The 19,420-nt window shown below is 36.9% G+C and overlaps 1 protein-coding gene across 1 annotated transcript; it reads left to right on the top strand.

The window, feature by feature from the left end:
- Positions 1–6: 6 nt before the first annotated feature.
- On the top strand, positions 7–16,023 carry LACTB2 (lactamase beta 2). Its single transcript, XM_085324993.1, has 7 exons — positions 7–95; positions 1,472–1,635; positions 2,987–3,113; positions 5,409–5,587; positions 11,547–11,695; positions 13,069–13,150; positions 15,158–16,023. Exons 1-7 carry the CDS (start codon positions 49–51, stop codon positions 15,196–15,198), a joined length of 789 nt encoding a protein of 262 aa, XP_085181119.1. The 5' UTR covers positions 7–48; the 3' UTR covers positions 15,199–16,023.
- Positions 16,024–19,420: the final 3,397 nt, after the last annotated feature.

The raw sequence follows: 19,420 nt of genomic DNA, 5'->3' as shown, positions 1-19,420 counted from the left end.
CGGCTGTCGTCGCGCGTGGTGCGCGTGCTGGGCTGCAACCCGGGCCCCATGACGCTGCAGGGCACCAACACCTACCTCGTGGGCACCGGGCCGAGGTAACGGCCCGGCTCGCGGCCCCCCTCCCCTCGCGCCCCCCGCCGGCGTTGCCGCGCGCACCGGCGGCCTCGCCGGCGGCTGCGGGCGGCTCCGCGGTCGCGCTCGTTCCGCGCCGTCTTGAGTAAAAGCGAGGAGGAAAGAGCTCGCTGGTTTTTCTTTATTATTACTGTTTTTTTTCTGAACTAGTCACCGGCTCGGGAAAGTGTTGTGTGAGGCGGAGCTCAGCGGCGGGCGGTGCGTGTGCTGCCGCTKTGGGAGGCCCTTGCGCCGTGAGGGAGGGCAAGGCGGAGCCGCCCCCGCGGGCTTGCTGGGCCGCTCTGCCCCGGTGAGAGGCGGCACGAGGCTTTCCTGGCTTCTTGCTGAAGCCAGCTGCTTTCTCTCGGAGCACAGTGTTACGTTGGTCCCTACGTGCAGTGTGGAGTGTACAGGGCTCAAAGAAAAATGATTTTAACTGTTAAAAATAATAAGCTTTAAATGGGGGGAAGGGAAAAGCTGGATGTACTATGAGTCTAGTTGCCCTGTCAAAGCTACAAGGAAGTTTGCTGTTATCAAAGGAAAAAACTTGTAGTAAATGATTCATAAGACTTGCTCTATTTCCGTGCTTTTGGAAGACTATCTGTAGTCGATTACAAAAGGACTTTAAATGATAATTCTTACAGCTTGCCCAAAATTGCAGATTTGTGGATTTATGTATTAGCCACTTTGTTAACTGTTCTGTCATAGTAGAGAATATCATAGAGGAAAAGATAAAGGAAAAGATATAAGATATATATCTTACATTTCAAGTGTAGCAAGTTTCCCATTAACAAATGGGAATACTAACTTTGTAACTTAGTAGATTTGGGGAAAAGTTAGTGTGGGCGACTGTGCCCACCTGGACCCCATGTGATTCTTTGTGGAGTAGCCCAAGGATCTGTAATATCCTGCAGATTCCAGGAAATTRGTACAAAGTCCCTGGATCTGATTCATATTAAACTAGTCAAAAAAAGCAAAATATTGATTTGGGTTCTGTGATATATGAAAGCAGGGTTGTTTCTGTCCACAGGTGAGCTGCAGCTAAAAGCAATATTTGAATGGTATTACACCTAATTTGGAAAGATGCTAGAGCCAAGATGGTTCTCTGTATGTTATGGGAATAATCTATGATTGGAATAATTCATACGGAATATTGAGTATGTGGGAAAATTATTGTTGGCGTTTAATTGGTTTAATGATTACAAACTGTCATAGAGGTAAAACTTAAGAGCAAACACCCATTATTACTATATTTACATGTTTAAATGCAGTGTTTGGGGGAGGAGGTTAAAAATACTTTAACTGTCTCATGAGCGCTTTTAAATTCTGTTTTTTTCTCCATTTTTTCGTCTCTATGCAGAAGGATCCTTATTGACACTGGGGAGCCGGCTATTCCTGAGTACATTGGCTGTTTAAAACAAGCACTGTCAGAATTCAACATCTCAATTCAAGAAATTTTAGTAACTCACTGGCATCGTGATCATACTGGTGGAATACTCGATATCTGTAAAAACATCCCAAATGGTAGGCCAGCAGTTTCAGATATTGCTGAAAATATATTAGCTATGTAGCAAGAAGCAACTCTTACYGGATGCTCATATGTAACAGTCAGCTGGATTATTCTTTTAGAATCTCCATGTAAACTGCGTGTAACTTCATGATACCATTATAATGTGTAGAATGAGATCAGTGAATAATCTGAGTATTATAGTTGTAGTACTACAGTTTAATACCTGTGTATAATTTCATACTGATTTTTTCATGCTTGAATGATGAGAGAGAACCTAGTTTACCATCAGCAGTGTACATAATATGAAGAAAGAGGTATGAGAAAAGCTTGATACTTGTTGTTGTCTACAATGACCCTAGTGGCAAACTTACTTTTATTTTCACTTCAGTAAAAGCAGTAAAGAACTTAATAACTTTCTTTCTGAAAAGGAAACAAAAATTTAAGATTCTTTACAGGACATGATTGGTAATTGTAGGTAAATTCTTAGGCTTCAAGTCATGAGGGGAAGAGGCTGAGGGAGTTTTCAGGTAAATTCTGATCTAAGTATTTCATGTTGGTACACTGTAGGTGAAGTGACATTTCTGCTTAAATATCTGAGAAGAGAATAAGMATCATGGATAGTGCTGTTCCTTACTTTGTCAGACTTTGTCACAAGCTGCAGCTTTATCAGATTTTGTAACATTGCCAGGTGCTTATCTCCAAAGAAGCCTGGACACTACTGAAAACAGTATTGGTTTCAGTAAAGATTTTGATCCTGTCAGTCCATAAGGSTGGCTATCAAGCCCTGCAAAGGTTATACAGTTACCTGATTTTTAGGTTGCTATCCAGAGCATCTTGTCTAGTCCAGCCAAGTTATTCAAAGAATGTGCACAGTTTAGAACTGTAGATGCTGAGGGAAGTTCAGGTCAAAAAGAGAGCCATTCAGATTTAGGCAGATGCTGAATGGTGTTTTTATGAATCCTAAGTCAGATTTGAGTGCAGAAATCTCTGTGCTGCTTTAGAAACTCRGTTTGGGGTTTTTGTCAAGAATCAAGAAGAAACATTATCTGTAAAATGTAATAAATCAATAATTTACTAATTTGGATTTTGCTTTTCCATCTTCAAAATTGCTGTTGGCCCACAATAAATTGGTATTCAGATGTAGAGCTTTTCCCTATTCAGTGTTTGTGGCTGTAGAATAAAACTGCTTTATAAACATAATAGTATAGAATTCCTTATTTTTAATTTGACATTCGTATAATGTAATGATTAATTGTGCTTCTACAAAAAGTACCCTTGCTGTAATGACATTTAAAATGTGAACCTCTTTTTTTGACATATTTAAAATGTGAGCTTCTTTTTTCTTTCTTTGCTTGCTTTAAATAGACTCTGAATATCGCATCAGTAAGCTTCCACGTGTCCCTCATCGTGAAGAAATAATAGGAGAAGGAGAACATAAGTATTCATATCTTAAAGAGGGAGATGTGTTACGGACAGAGGGAGCCACACTCAGGTAAATGTCAGTCTCTGAAAGTTTGCTAGATCACTTTTTCCCTCAGAATTATGGCTATCTTAATTTTTGATGATTGGCAATCCATACAGATCCTACCAATACTTACTCACACAAGTAGACTTCCTATCATGAGCCAGGAGGGATTTGTTTTTTAAGATTATCGTGAGGAATTAGCCTGTAGTTTTGAGGCAAAGAAGTAAGAACATTTACCTTGAAAATACTTTAAGGAAAATCGAACAGGATTTTACACACATTATCATTGCTGTTAGATAAGTAATTATTTTTAATGGGGAAATATACAATACTCTGTATGGACAATTTAGCATGCTTCTCTTTTTACTGTAAAAATAAATCCCAAGGAGATAWTTTTTTTTAATTTTAATTGTTTTAGCTGTCAGGTTTTTGCAGAGTGTTAATTTAGAATCATAAGGTTGGAAGGGACCTCTGGACATCATCTAGCYCAGCCCTCAAGCGAGTGGCCCATATGGGAATTGAAGCCACAACCTTGACCTTAGCAGCATCCCACTCTAACCAACTGAGCTAAACCTGCCCAGTTTAGGAGGGCTTCTTCCCAAGAGCACATTGCCTGTCTTGTTAGCATGAATGAATCTGAAAACAAAAAGCCGCTCCCAGTTCCCCCCAGCACCTAAAAAAAAGCTGACCCTTCTCTCTCCAGAATTCTTTCATTAACAGGGCAGGATCTGGCTGTTTGCCTCATTGCTTAGGATTAATCTTGTTTTCCTCTGTTAGATGTAAAGTATATGCCTCCTGTAGAATACATCAGGTAGCTGACTGGAAGAAAACCTATAAAAAGTAAAGTATATCACTGATAAAAAGCATTTTATTTTATAAGTTTAAAAAATACATAGAGAGATCCAGGGGTGATTCAGGACATATCACTACCATGAGTGGCCCATTTTTGCGCGATGGAAAACAACTTGTTAAATGAGTCCAAGCAAGACAGAGGTGGCACATTTTGAAGTTTGCAGTTATGTAACCAAACTTTACATTTCATTAAAAGCATGATGAATTCTCAGCTTGATACAGTCAGTATTTTAAGGATACTCTTTGACCCCTCACTGATTGTAAAACAGTGTTATCAACATACTACATTTTTTAGTTAGCAACCTTCAAGTTTTCAAGGAAGTGTGCTAGGCTGTGTTTTTTATCCATGTTGGTAGGTAAGCTTCCTGGTCAATTTTCATCAAGAGCTGGAATATAGCAAATTCTACAAAACCAGGATAGAATCCATCAACTTGATTTTATGTTGCCTCTGCAGGGTGATGGGTAACCTGCTTTCTGCTGAACTCAGTATCCTGTAAGAGCAAGGGGATTGCATCAGATACCTCTGTGTTTCTGGCCTCCCAGCCGTGCTCTGGCTTGGCTGGGTGCTGTTTCAAATTGGCCTGTATACCATGTTTGGCACCAGTTCTGTAAGCTTCTGATCACTGCTTTGATGCATCTGCAGGGGAGGAGAACATTCTAATGAATCGCGGCAGTGATGCTGCTCTGAGTTACATAATTTCAATTTGAATCAGTCTCAGTGTGAAGCCTTCTGCCTTTCAAAAGTCTTAGTGAAAAGATACTGCAGTGCAGCTTCTTAGTAGGTCAAGTTACTATGTACATGTCAACTGTCCTTTCACCCTTCGCTGTGTTTTAATGCAGTATTCAATCAAGCTGTGGGATCCTAAATCCTTACCTTTAAGATATTTAATGACCTGCATATAGAACAGCTAAAAGATCATCATTTCATGTTGTATTTGACAGCTCCGCTCCACTGTGTCCTGGGGCTTTGGGGTAAAAATAAAATTCAGGAAACAGAATTTTCTCTGAGTTGGATATGGAAGTATATAGTGAATTTCTAAAAGGAACAGCAACATTGTCCTTAAACTTGCAGTTAGCAGAAGAGGGTATGTCAGTAACTTTACATTTTTCAATCTGCAAATAATGTGTGAATTTTCCTTTTCTAAAGCTTCAGAGTAAAGCCGTCTATGACACAAATTCTACATGGCTAGCCAGCTCCCTTATAAACTATTACAGAATGTACAGATGTTACTATGATGTTCTGTGCAAATAAAAGTATATTTGAGGCAATAATCTGTGTAGTTCTCTACATGGTATAAGAAAATGGACTGGAATTAGACAAAATGTTATCCTCTTGACATTAAGTTTTTTCACTAATTATTGTGTACTTCTTTATAAATGTAAGGATGTATTTTTTTTATAGCTTCTAAAAATKATATATGTGTGACTCATTAAAAAATGTATATTTTCTTTTTTTGTTGTTTGTAACAGAGTTTTATATACCCCTGGGCACACTGATGATCATATGGCTTTACATCTAGAAGAAGAAAATGCTTTATTTTCTGGTGACTGTATTTTAGGAGAAGGAACAACAGTAATTGAAGACCTGTATGAGTACATGAAAACTTTGAAAAGATTATTACAAATGCAACCAGATCTAATATATCCAGGTTAGTAGTTCTATTTTATTTGTGTAATTAAATGCACTATATATTTTTTAAACATCTCTTCTAAGGATTTGAGAATTCTTATTACAGTCAAACATTATTATTAATGTAACAACTCAAGTTTGTTACTTAATGTGTCCAGTGTAAAGCCATTAAGATAACTTTATGGCACGGAGGTTGCAGGACCATAAAACTCTCAGTGATAGATGTCTTTCTCTCATGAGTGGGGTTTTTTTGTTGTTTTTGTTGTTTACTTTTTTCCATTTCAGGAAATTTCAGTATGAGTTTCGTGCTTTTGACATGTTCCCTACCAAAAGCCTAGAGGCTACTGTAGAGAGCATGGAGCAAATTTGGTTTTCTTATGTTAATCTATAATACTCTTCTGGAAGGGAACAACAGTCTTTTTTGGTCCTTTGCCATACCTTCTTATGGGTAACGTAGTAATGTTTTTTGAGAAAAACTTCTGTCCTTTACATCACAGATTAACCACAAATTCATCTTGGTAGGCTGCAGAACTGTAAGATGGTTATCTTAGTTAAAGACTTAGCTTGAATTTGAACAAGAGCCAAGAGGTCAGACATGCTGTTCTAATAGTAATTTGCTGAATCTTTTAGTCAATGACTTTAGTGTGTTTTTTTTTTTCCCCTTCTATCTCCACCAAACCKTGGGAATGCATTTAATTTTCATGTAAGCTGTATGTCTGTTTCTCAAGATTGCATTTTAAGAATTCATTATGCAACCAAGGTTTAAGCTCCTCATTTTCTTTTTCAGAACTTCGTATGAGGGCTTTTTCTCACCACTTTGTTTCATCTTTTTCACACTAGTCATTTTGAGTGATTGTATCTACAATCTCATTTCTGTCTTCTTCCACTAATCTTTTATGTTCAGCCTACGTAACCAAATCCCTTTTGTTTTYATTCTTAAAATATGCTTATTCTTAAGTAAGCACTCCTAAATAGCATTTTTATGCATAGATCGTAAAGGAAAATGGCATTACATGTATTTCATGGATGAGAAAGCTGATACAGACAGAAATAGTGACTTGCTCATGACTATTGACTTAACTACTGGTAGAATTAAGAATATTTTAGGCTTTTGGATCTCAATCTACTGCTCAATCAAATGTTCTTTTTTCTTCCTCAAATAGCTACAAAACACAATCTGTTTCTTTAATTAAATTTCTGCCTTCCAAAAACACATGCTAAATTGTATTATGATCATCAGTTTTACCTGATGTATTTAAGTCTCTCCTTAGTTATTATTTATCTAGATTGCACATTTACTAAGGTTGAACATTTGTCCCGCTTACCTCTAACTGTTTACTACACTGCTGTAAATATTAATGCTGTACTTGCAATTAGGAAGAAAATAGGATAGTGTGTGTTTTCAGACGAGTAGCTATGTATTGAGCTGGTTTAGAACTAATTGATATTACAAGATAACTATTGCCCAATCAAAACAATTATTTATATTACTGGTAGCTATTACAGTAAAACGGTAACTATAACAGAAGATACTTTGTTTTGCCTACACATCCTGTGTAACCTAGGTCCACTGACCTTAGTATAGTTTTAAATTTTCATAGTTCATGTACTGTTTCTCTCTCCCCTGCCTGTATTGTAGCACTTGCATTAGGGGGAGCATGATGAATTTTTGTAACAGATTGACTGTTTGCTAAGTGTGAGTAGCTGAATTTGGCCAATCCTTTCCATTCTTTTTAATTTAATGTGGAAGGGACTTCAGGCAGAATGCGCATTACAGCCCATTTACAGCTAATACTTCATAAGAATCTTTGGGAACAGAAAAAGGCTGTTTTAGCCAGCAGAGGGCTCCCAATCCTATAACAATATACAGTGTTACTTGATAAGGTAGAAAAAATGATACTGTCTGTGCAAGATTTTATGATCCAGTTATTTTTGAGTTTTACCCTTTTGGGTTTAAATAATTCACCTGTAAAGTAAGAGAATTGCTATTCCTTCACAGGATGATATGAGAATAAATACTGGTTCTAGTTATCTGGGCCATACGGAGGCCTCAAATAATATGAAGCTGTCTGACCCCAAAATCTAAATTATTATTAGAAAGATGTTATACTTCACATCTGAAGATTTCCTAATTTCCACAGATGATATTTTTTTAATGAAGTTAACTAACTATATTGCTGCTCATTAAAAATGATGGTACAGATCCACACCTAAGTCTAGTTCCAGGCTTTCTGATACCACTCTAAAATCTGTATGTGCATACATAATGGCTACAGATCATGTGGTGTGGTGGATATGATTTCCTTAACCTTGAAAAATGAGAGTTCCGTTCCAGATCCTGTCATTGGTTTTATAGTCCACCTAAGTGAATTAAATAATCTGGAAGTGYAGGGACTATTTTAAGACCGTATTGTGATTCCATATACAGACCTTAATTTAGAATACTTTCATGTGACTTCTGTCATCAAAGAATGTAAAGGAATGGACAGTTACTATTATAGTTTCTGTCTACATATCTTAACATTATTTTTRTAAATTTAAACTTTTTACAAACAGTAACATATTTACTAGTGGGCCTGTTATATTCTTATGTTGCAAGGAAATAGAGCTTCAGACTAAATATATTTGAAATTAATAAATATTTTAAATTATTAAATATGTGCTTATGGTACAATAGTTTATACTGATATATTGCCTAAAAYTTATTTATTATACTGTCCTTACATAGAATTGTAGAATCAGTAAGGTTGGAAGGGACCTCYGGAGATCATCTAGTCCAACCTCCCTGCTCAAGCAGGATCACCTAGAGCATGTTAGACAGGGTTGCATCCAGGCAGGTTTTGAGTATCTCCAGAGAAGGAGACTCCACAACCTCTCTGGGCAACCTGTGCCAGTGCTCTGTCACTCTCACAGGGAAGAAATTCCCCCTCACGGTCAGGCGGAACTTCCTGTGGTTTAATTTCTGCCCATTGCCTCTTGTCCTGTCACGCGGGACAACTGAAAAGAGTTTGTCCCCGTCCCCTTGACACCTTCCCTTCAGGTACTTGTACACATTGATAAGATCCCCCCTCAGTCTTCTCTTCCCCAGGCTGAAGAGGCCCAGCTCTCRCAGCCGTTCCTCAGAGGGCAGRTGCTCCAGCCCTCTGATCATCTTTGTAGCCCTACGCTGGACTCTCTCCAGTAGCTCCRTGTCTCTCTTGTACTGGGGAGCCCAGAACTGGACACAGTACTHGAGATGAGGCCTCCCCAGGGCTGAGTAGAGGGGCAGGATCACCTCCCTCGACCTGCTGGCAACASTCTTCCYARTGCACCCCAGGAGACCATTGGCCTTCTTGGCCACAAGGGCACATTGCTGGCTCATGGTCAACTTGTCATCCACCAGCAATCCCAGGTCCTTCTCTGCAGAGCTGCTCTCCAGCAGGTCAGCCCCCAGCTGTACTGGTGCCTAGGGTTATTTTTCCCTATGTGCAGAACTCTGCACTTGCCCTTGTTGAACCTCAGGAGGTTCCTCTCTGCCCAACTCTCCAGCCTGTCCAGGTCTTTCTGAATGGCAGCACAGCCCTCAGGTGTGTCAGCCACTCCTCCCACCTTGGGATCATCAGCAAACTTGCTGAGGAGGCACTCTGTCCCCTCATCCAAGTCATTGATGAAAAAGTTGAACAGGATGGGACCCAGTACTGAGCCCTGGGGGACGCCACTAGCCACAGGCCTCCAACTGGACTCCACGCCGCTGATGACAACCCTCTGAGCTCAGCCTTTCAGCCAGTTCTCAATCCACCTCACTGTCCACTCATTTATCTCACACTTCCTGAGCTTCTCTAGGAGGATGTTATGGGAGACAGTGAAAAGCCTTGCTGAAGTCAAGATACACARTGTCCTCTGCTCTCCCCTCATCTASCCAGCCAGTCATTCCATCACAGAAGGCTATCAGATTGGTTAAGCAGCTTTTCCCCTTGGTGAATCCGTGCTGGCTACTCCTGATCACCTTCTTTTCCTCCATATGTCTGGAGATGACATCCAGAATGAGCTGTTCCATCACCTTACCAGGGATGGAGGTGAGGCTGACTGGCCTATCGTTGCCTGGGTCCTCCTTCTTGCCCTTCTTGAAGACTGGAGTGACACTGGCTTTCTTCCAGTCCTCAGGCACCTCTCCAGTTCTCCAGGACCTCTCAAAGATGGCGAGAGTGGCCTGGCAACAACATCCGTCAGCTCCCTCAGTGCCCGTGGGTGCATCCCATCCGGGCCCATGGATTTGTGGGTGTCTAACCTGCCCAGAAGGTCTCTAATCCTATCCTCCTCAACCAAAGGAAAGTCYTCCCTTCTCTGGACTTTCTCCCTCACATCCAGGCTGCAGGATTCTTGAGGGCTGCCCTTAGCAGTGAAGACTGAAGCAAAGAAGGCAATCAGTAATTCTGCCTATAAGATGAACTTCAATGTTTATATTAATTCCTAGGTCATCTGGAGTCAGTACATAAGTTGAGATGCATCAATGGTTTTTACTTTTGCTGAAGGCTAGTTTCCTTTGACAYTACTTTTTATTTCACAAATATTCAAAACTTGAAATAGTTACTCTTCTGTAAGCTTCTGTCCTCAGGCAAAATAAGCTTTAAATTAGAAAAGTCTTAAAACTAAAACTTCATTTAACCAGTTAACAACCCAAAAGTACAGGTAAAGAATATGGTGTTGGTGGTGGTCAGGGGAAGCCAGGTTTGTTTGATTCTCAAGTCAGTCTCGGAAGAAACTTTGATTCAGACAATACCCAATAAATTAAAAAAAAAAAAAAGTTACTTTTACAGTAGTCTCCTTGTCTCGTTGTTTTATAAATGACTTGGACTTTAACCTGGCAGAGTTTGAATTTGCTGCTGCTTTTGCCTTTGAGGTATAGAAGCAGAAGTACAGGAAAGCTCACTGTAAAGAGCATGTGAGAAATATTCATATGACACTGCAAGTAATTTTCTCCATAAGTAAAACATAGTTTAATTTGTGTGCACATAACATCTGTCTGAAAAATATTTTGATTTCATTATTTTAGTGTATCATGAGACAATATTAGCTTTCCGCAAAGCTTAATGCTTTATCAATAGAAATAGCAACTCAATCTTTTTCTAATTTGATTCAAAGGCCTTTCAGTAAGTCTAGCATTACTGATCTGCCATGATAAATCAAGGGGGAAAAAAAAGTATGTTCTGTTTATTAACTTAAATTCAGCTAGTCTTAAAATGACGCACGTATGCACAACCTTTCTTGTGCATTGTTTATTCCTGCCTCCATGTATCAAGATTGATTCATTGATTTTTCTTTTATTTATATTTTTTAAGCATGTGGGTGAAAATATGTWCTTGGAGCAGTGTGTGAGTGAGTTTTGAAGATCAGTCCTGGAAGATTTAATTCCTATAGCTAATATGTTACTTCTCTTTCTTTGCTAGAGTTATCTACCCCCACAACAGACACAATAGTCTAGAACACAAGTCTGCCKCAGCCATGACAGTACACAGTCCAGTATCTGTTTAAACCATCAGTATCAATATCCTAGGGTGAGAAAGGCAGACAGAGGTAATAAAATAATCTGAAACTTATCTTTCAAACCCTTTTAAGTAGTGAACTCTTTTTATCCTTTTTAAACAGARTATAGTAGTCTTTCCTTCCCTTCTTTATTCCATCAGAAGTATTACCTTTCCCTAATCAGACTGTTTTGGGTTTATTTCCTTTTCTCTCCCTTCCCATCTTCATCTTTATCATCTGCAGACTATGATGGAGACATTCAAATTTAATTTTGGCCTATTTATATTTTTTAAAAAATGCAAAGAACTTGTTATAATGTAATATCAAGTATACTCTGTCAGAGTGGTATGTACACAGATATTTCTCCTTCCATAAGACTTCCACATCCACCAGAGCTTACATTAGAATTAATAAATTATAGCATGCTTAATTCTACTTTTAAATAATAGCAGTCTGATGCATGTGTTTCAATTTAGGTCATGGCCCAGTAGTACATGATGCAAATACTAGAATTCAAGGATATATTTCTCACCGAAATGCACGTGAACAGCAAATTCTGAGTGTTTTCCAGAAGAATACTGGAAAATCATATACATCCTCGGAGCTTGTAAAGATAGTATACCAGGTAATTACTGATAAAAAGGTTTTGGATGCAACTAAAAGAATTGAGGTTATGTTCACAAAATTGTATGCAACAGCCTAAGCATTTAAGTGAAGACTTAAATGCTGACCATGATGGCTTTTTAAAAAAGATTTCTACATGTTCAAGACACGTGTGACTCTGTATTTAAATAATACTGCTTAAGCACTGTATTGGATTTCAGTCCAGATGATTCTTACTGACTTCCTGCTTCACTAACTAAATGGTGCTAAGCTTGGTTTTATAAGGCTAAACAAAAATAAAGTTGTAGTGTTTCAGTCAGAGTGGAAAATGAGTTGACTGTTTATTGTTGTTTTTCTTTCATTCTKTATGTTAGCAAGAAAGATATTATGTCAAAGTGTGTTTCGAGTTTCTTAAAAGATTGGCTAGAACATCTAGTTCCAGATTCATCAACCTGCAGAAGAGTGCAGGTGCACTGCAATTTGACAGGAGCTGGATATTGCATTCAGAAATTAGATAGTTCATGGATGTCATTACACAGGTGTAAGAATACTTTTGTGCTACTTCATCAATCTTCATATAACCTCAGTAATTTGTACATGTGGTAGAAATCAAGTGTACCTGTGYACATTTGGTATAAAAGTACAATCAGCTTCTCCTGTCACTATTTTATGAGAATTTTTTCTGTACTACTAAAGATTTGATATAAAAAAGTGTGATTGTAGTCTTTTTAAATATTTTCAGAAGATTCACAACTCTTCAAATCATTTTTAGGGAATTTTCTCCTGCCAGACTCAGGCACTCATGCATTATTTGGAAAAGAACCTTTTTAATTTTTTTGGAAGATGACATTACTTTTAGGAAGATAGTGCTGAAGAAGGGAATTTTGAGAAATACTATTGATTTTTACCCAATCAGCATGGGAAAGTTTTAAGATACACTTCACTTCCTTGAAGGTGTTGTGTTTTTTTTTTATTTGTTTAATCATTTACAGACACTAATCATTAAAGGTTTTTAAACTCATGGAAATATTATCATGGAATAGAAGTAATAGGTATCTATGGAGAAATGCATCTTTGAACTGGTCATTAAGATTTAAGGAAAAAATGCTTAACTACACTGACAAATACAGACCAAGTTCTGAAGAGCAGTCTTAGTGTTGGCCAAAGTTTGCATAATGCAAAAAATAAGCAAAATAAACAAAAATGTATTATTCAGCTACTAGCTTAGCTGGTGTAAACTTTGATGTACTCATTTAAGCTTTTTCTTGCTATGTAAATGTATGCTGAATACAGATCCTTTTTTTCTGAATTACCGTGTTAATAAACCATGGTTTCTCTATCAAAATAATTGGGAGACATTTAAACAAATATAAAACATATATTTGTTTTCATTAGGACATTCCTGAAAATTTACTTAAAGCAGCAGAAAATAATCTCATAGTCCATCTGAAGAAGTTGGAAAAAGAAGGAAAAGTGTGTAAGTTGTGGAAAAAGGCTCATTTTGATTTTCTGTGTATTGTTTCTCATATTATAGTGCATTGTTTCCTGGAAAAAAACTGCAGTTAGTTTGTGACACAGTTCATGTAGGTGTCATTCAGACAATTAAAARTAGAATTAGGTGTAAAAAGGCTATGATTATAAAGTATATCTGCACTTTTAGAAATTATTTTATAAAGTATTTCTGATATTCTGAAGCACAAATTGCTGCAATGCATATACCTTTAAATTTTGATTTGGAACATATCCTGGAATATATTCCTAATGCTAACATCTATGCTTTTTTTAAATATTTTCTGAAATGCATACTAAGTATACACATACACAGTATTTATATAATTTCATTTTATGCTTGTGCCTTCTCTAAATATGTATGACTGTATATTTGTGTCTAGAGATGGTTAGATCATGAAATGTTCGTTTTTATAATTTCAGTACAAGTTATAGTATTTAAGCAGTGCGACTATATTTAGTTGACTGTTTTTATATTTAATTCTATTTCTGTAATAATATGAGCAATTGGAAATATTATTCAGTCAGAGGCTAAGGAATGTATTTCTTTTGGTAGATTAAATAAGTATACCTTGGCCTGACTATTCATAGTGGATGTTTAAAACATCCACTATGTTTAAACATGAATGTTTAAAAAACGTTTATTTTCAGCATTTGCCATCTTAATGATATCAAGTTACTGTATTTTTTCCAAACTTGGATCCTCTGTTTTAATCATAAATCAGCTGTTGGGTTCAGTATTGTTTGAACATGCAAGACTTGATTTTTGTAATAATAGACTTGATTTTTATGTTAATAGGCTAGAATCACTCCAATAGAGTTGTTGCTAAGGTTCAGAAAATGAGGTCTTCAGACATACTTTGTGTAGAATGCCATGGGAACTTACTTAAATGATCCATTGGCTTCCTGCGCTAGCTTTAAAGTATGATCTCAATTCTTCATTATTAAAATACATGATTGAACTTGGTCCCACACATTATATTCAGTTTGGCTACACAAGTTTCCTTTGGGCTAGCAGATGCTGTTGATTAAATTTGCTCCTTCCCTTTCACATCAATAGTTCCTAAAGTAGCTGTGATAACAGCATTTTCTGTATAGATGAAGTAGTGGACAAGTTAACTTTCTCTTTAAAGGAAGACTTGCAACCTTCCCTACAGACTCTGTGTACACACCTTACATATCCTGGAATTCGTTTATTGAATTGAGTAAGCTTGTAACTTTYGAACAATTATCTATTAAGCCAGTTCTTCTCAAAGCATTTTTCATACTTGCTCAACAAAAATAGTTCCATCTTCCTCAGAAATCAGTATCAGTAACGAATATAATGGACACATTCTGCTGTTAATGGAGAGCTACCCCATGCAAGATGTGGCCATATGCTGTCTGCTGGAGTTACTAATTCACCACTTCATTCTAGGGGCTGCAGTTGATATTGTCACAACTTTTATAACTTCAATTAGAAGTGATACTACTTTTATTGATGCATATATCCTAGTTGTTTTTCACATTTTGAAAACACAGCTGCTGTGAAGAGATCAAAATAATTTGTTTTTTTTTTCCCCTTTGCTTGATACCAGTGATCATGGTCTTAATCTAGCAGAACAGATTTTTTTTTCCTCTAAAGTTCATAAATTTCAAAAATGCAACAAATGCATGGCTGCCACAAAATTCTTGATATCTAGAAATGTTTATGTTCTGTCCTTTAAATAACTATAGGATAATTGAAATCTTTTTTTTATTAATCACGCATTATATCTCTAGAAGTTACATTGTTACAAGACAGTTTTTGAAAATCAGTTTTCATTAATGCTGAACACTGTCCTGAAGGAAAATATTCCAACAGGCAGGTCTTTAAAAAAAGTTATGTATGTACTTAGGTACACATGTACATGTTTGAGGTTGAATTATAGTCTAATGTTTATATATAGCATCTAAGTATTAGTTTGTGACTAATTTGTGTGTTTTTTTTTCTCAGCAGTACACGAGGCCAACTTCAGATGGCGAAACAATTTGTAAGTTACCCAAGATTGCTCAAGGATTTTCTCARTCTGCACAGTAGCTACATGAAAAAATAGAGTAATCCAGAGAAGCTCTGGTAATATGTAAAATTAAAACTAATTCTTCTATCATTTAAAAAAAGAAGTGCTAGCACAGTTTCAAGGCAGTGTTAGAGTCAGTTCACTGATATTTTTTCATATTCTACTCTATGGGAATTTAAAATAACTTGATACTGAGTTAATAAAATGAAATTAGTATGAAAAACTGCATGTTACCTCTGTTTTAAAATACTCAGCTTTATCATCAGAGGCCTGTAATATTATAAAGTTATAAGTTCATGATGTAAAAAATCTATAGTAAAAATAGAAAAGATTTGATTTTAAATCTATTTTCATTTGTTTATGCATTTCAAAAAGGGCTTATCATCTGTAAATTCTAAAAGAAGGTAATTTTTGTTAACAAGTATAAACATTGTCTTTATATTCTTTCTTTCATCTAGCTGCCTGTGTACATCTTTTCTGTTTAATCAGTGAAAGAACTAAGATACGTTTGAACAAACTTTGAAAGTAATTCCAGATTTTTGTATTTTCTCGTGGAAACATCATTTCTATCGAATTCATTTTAAGGATTTGTCAATTTAACTAATTAATGTCAAAAATGCAGAAAATTAAGGCACAATCTTAAATTCTTTATTTTCCAAGATTCCAACAAGATTATGATAAAAGCAGTATATAAATTGATATGTATTGTACATAATCTAAGTCTTGTGTATATCACTTTTTAACTAACAAGCTGCAGATTTGCTAGCAGCTTTCTATTAATTAAACTACAAAGATTATAACTAAAGGTTGTTTTTTTATTGTAAGATACTGTGGTGTGTGTTTAAAATATAGTGTGTTTTAAGTGAAGATGAATTTGAACTTACAGAACTTCCTGCTCTATAAAATGAAGCATTGCATTTTTGCAGACTTCATTGATCTGGTTTGAAGCCACATCATGACTCTTGCTTACACTTATGTGCATTGCCATTTTGGGCTCTTYTTCTGGTTGGCTGCTCCTAATTTTTCTTACTCTTCTGTTTTCTGTTTACTTTCAATGTTCTCTTTCAGCCACTTTTTCTTTCTCCCCACTCAGACCTTGTTTTTCTCAACTCCTTTGGAATATTTCTCTTTATATTATTACTCAGCTTTCATGTGGACTTCTTACTACTAATATTTTTCCTGTAGGTATTTCATGAATTTATGCTTATTCTTTCTCTTGTTAAGAATGAAYAATTACTTAATCATCACTTTTTTTTCCCTTTTGAAAAACTTAACTTGCATCTTCTGAATTACAGCTTTTTGCTTCAGAAAAAAAAGAGAAAGATCAGTGAAATGCTACAGTTTTCTGCCATGAGGGGAAGCATGAGAATCTAAAACACTAGATTAGAGCTGGTTTTGGGAGTCTGTTTTGAAATTATGACATCTCATTACCTTCCTGAGCTAAACAACAAAACTACTAACAAAAAATGTCACTGAATCAGTTTCTTATGTTTTACTTTAATTCAAAATATGTCAGATTGGCTTTAGAAGCAAGTTGTCATCCATTGGAAGCTGCAGTGAAGAAGGAGGTATGATACAATTCAGAGAATTAGATGTTCCTGGTGCTACAGCAAGCACAGAAGATTCTTGGGAGAAGTAGCAGTTTAACTACTCTTAAGCTGTCACTACTGATCATATATGGTGTCTCTGTAATACTAAAAGCAGGGATTGCATTACAGTTTATATACGGTGAAGAATACTTACCTGTTACAACATGTTGTAACAATGTTAATCATTGAGATTTTAAATCAGAAGGAATGTTCATTTAAAAAATGTAATAGTAATGTAAGCCATGTGCTGTGCATATATAAAAATGTGGATTTGCCTATTTACGTTCAGTGCATTGAATGCATTCATCTATGCAGAATGCATTAAAAATGAAAAAAGAAAACAGGAGACGGCTCATCAAGATGGAAGAGCGAATTTGGTCCAATGCATTAGCTGTCTAAAGAGCTGGGGAATGAAAGTTGGAAGGAGCATGGATTAGGTTTCCAAGCACTTTCCTTCTAGCTAATTTTAAGACCTTGTCCAAGAAATAGCATACAAAAGGTAGGTAAAATTACTTATTAGATTTAAGAAGTAGAAAAGAAGTTCAGTGGTACAACCATTTTAGTTTATTTTGTTTCTAACTTACTAATTTCCTTTTTGTTTTTTTTATTTGTTTTTGCTTAAACCTCTTTCTTGGTTTAGGCGTAGCTGGTGATGAGTGAATTCAGAAAAGGTCAGCAAATAGGATGGGCATTGTTCTGTATGTATCCGTTGCCAGTGTAGTGATATGCTTCTGGGGTCTTGCAACCTGAAACAGGTTTCAGGCTATCAGAAACTTGCTTCCTAAATGACAAGATCATTTTTAAAACCTATTTCTAAATGCTGAAATCTAGAAAGAAACTCGGCAAGCATAGACCATCTCAGAAACAAGAAGCAGACTGGATTGCCAGCTGACAGTCTCAGGTGTTTTACATCAGTATACTTGGCCTACAGAGCTATAAGAAGAAGCAGAAAGAAGGTTTGGAAACTGTTTAGATGCTACAGATGCTGTTTTCCCTTTTCAGTACAGCAGGTTATACCATATCATCAGGAAGAACACAAAAACAAGACGAAACCAAGAAGCTGTGTGTGTCTGTATGAGAGAGGAATGTTGCCAGATGCTCAAGGCATTTGCTGATTGTAGTTTGAGAAAAGGATGTTCCGTCCCAGTTTGTTAGTTAAATCCTGTGCCTTACATTCTGTGGAGATGACCTGATTTCTTCTTAGACTGATTTGGGGAATGGATTCAAGACTATATTGCAAAAGGGATTTTAGTTTTCGTCCCATCCCAACTGAATGTATTGCATTTCCACGGTATAGTTCTGTTCTCTGAGAGCGATATCATTTTGTTCTTCTGATGCAGTGAATTCTCCCTTCTCTTCCTGCCCATATTGATCACTTTATTCCCTCATCTTTATTGCATTTCTCAGTTCTTACCTTTCTCAGTTCTTCCTTTCATGCTTCTTTAATGCAATTCATTCTAAAGAGAGAAATGTTGATTGTCACCCACTAATTCTAAAATTCCAGCCTACTTACCATTGAAGTGTCACAGACTGTTGAACAYTTAAATATATATATATWTTTTAATCTTACAGTTCCTAGGTGTCAAGGAAAGTTGCTTTCAGGAGCAAAAGACTCTGAGGCATTTTTGTCCTACTTCTATATCTTCATTCCTACACACAACACATTTGGTCTAGTATTCTGGTAAAAGCAATACAGCAGGGACAAATTAGGAAGATAGCAGTTTGATTGCCAGTGTTGTAAAGTGGATAAACAGTTGTCTTCTAGAAAAACAAACTTCTGTCAGTTTTACATGTAGGAATATCAAGGTAAGGGTTAAAGAAAATAATTTTGCTAAAATGTTACTGGAAACATTTAAGAGCRCTAAATATTTCTAGGATTTTTTTTCTTCACAGTGAATTTGGACATTATATTTCTTTCTAATACTTTGACTATATAAGACTATGATAATGAAACTGCTGAATTTCTAAATTGTTTATAAATTAAAACTCAAAATTTTGATACCCTCCTCGGTTGGTGACCAAGCATGACAACAGTAAGTCATTGGTCCGTACAGCTAGAAAGAGACCAGCCTGTCACCAACAGTTCCAAAGYGTGTGTGGTGCATACTCTTCTCTAGGTTTTGGCAAGGCAAAGCCGTACTCCGTGCTTTAACTGCAGCTGTAAATTACACTTTTTGTAGTGTGRTCTTTCTTCTCTATATAACCACTGGGAGTATCTAGGTTTAAGCTGTCTCCCTACTTAATGGTAGTTTTATTTATTAATCTGGCTTGGATGTTTTGTGCCCTTATTTTGATTCCTCAGGCCTTTTCTTTAATCTGTTTTAACTTAGTAACAGCCTGCTATTTTATTGTCCCTASCTGGAGGCTCATTTAATGTTCCCAGTTAGACTTTCTTCCTTTGTGCTTGGGTAAGTTTTCTTACTGGATTTTTTGGTCTTTGTTAAAAAGAAACCAAGCGGGTGTTTGGAGCAGTCAGTCTGGATAGCGGGCAGGGGCAGGAGCCTGGCCGGGAGCACACGCTGAGCCTGGGGGAGCCCGGAGACCCCTTCCCGGCCCCCGCTCCGATAATCCTCGGAGAAGCGGCCGGCCCAGGCCGGAGCCTGCGCGGCC

The sequence above is a fragment of the Rhea americana genome, unplaced genomic scaffold (assembly GCF_003343005.1).
Source record: "Rhea americana isolate MKP2758 unplaced genomic scaffold, rheAme1 scaffold_121, whole genome shotgun sequence".
Taxonomy (NCBI): Eukaryota; Metazoa; Chordata; class Aves; order Rheiformes; family Rheidae; genus Rhea; species Rhea americana.
The sequence above is the reverse complement of the archived record's forward strand: the minus strand, read 5'-3'. Positions and strand labels throughout refer to the sequence as shown.

Excerpts from the sequence above, each read along its gene's own strand:
- LACTB2 (XM_085324993.1), top strand. The coding sequence starts at position 49 with ATGACGCTGCAGGGCACCAACACCTACCTCGTGGGCACCGGGCCGAG. Across the intron at positions 11,696-13,068 it reads TTGTAAAGATAGTATACCAG|GACATTCCTGAAAATTTACT; the intron begins GTAATTACTGAT and ends TGTTTTCATTAG. Across the intron at positions 13,151-15,157 it reads GGAAAAAGAAGGAAAAGTGT|CAGTACACGAGGCCAACTTC; the intron begins GTAAGTTGTGGA and ends TTTTTTTCTCAG.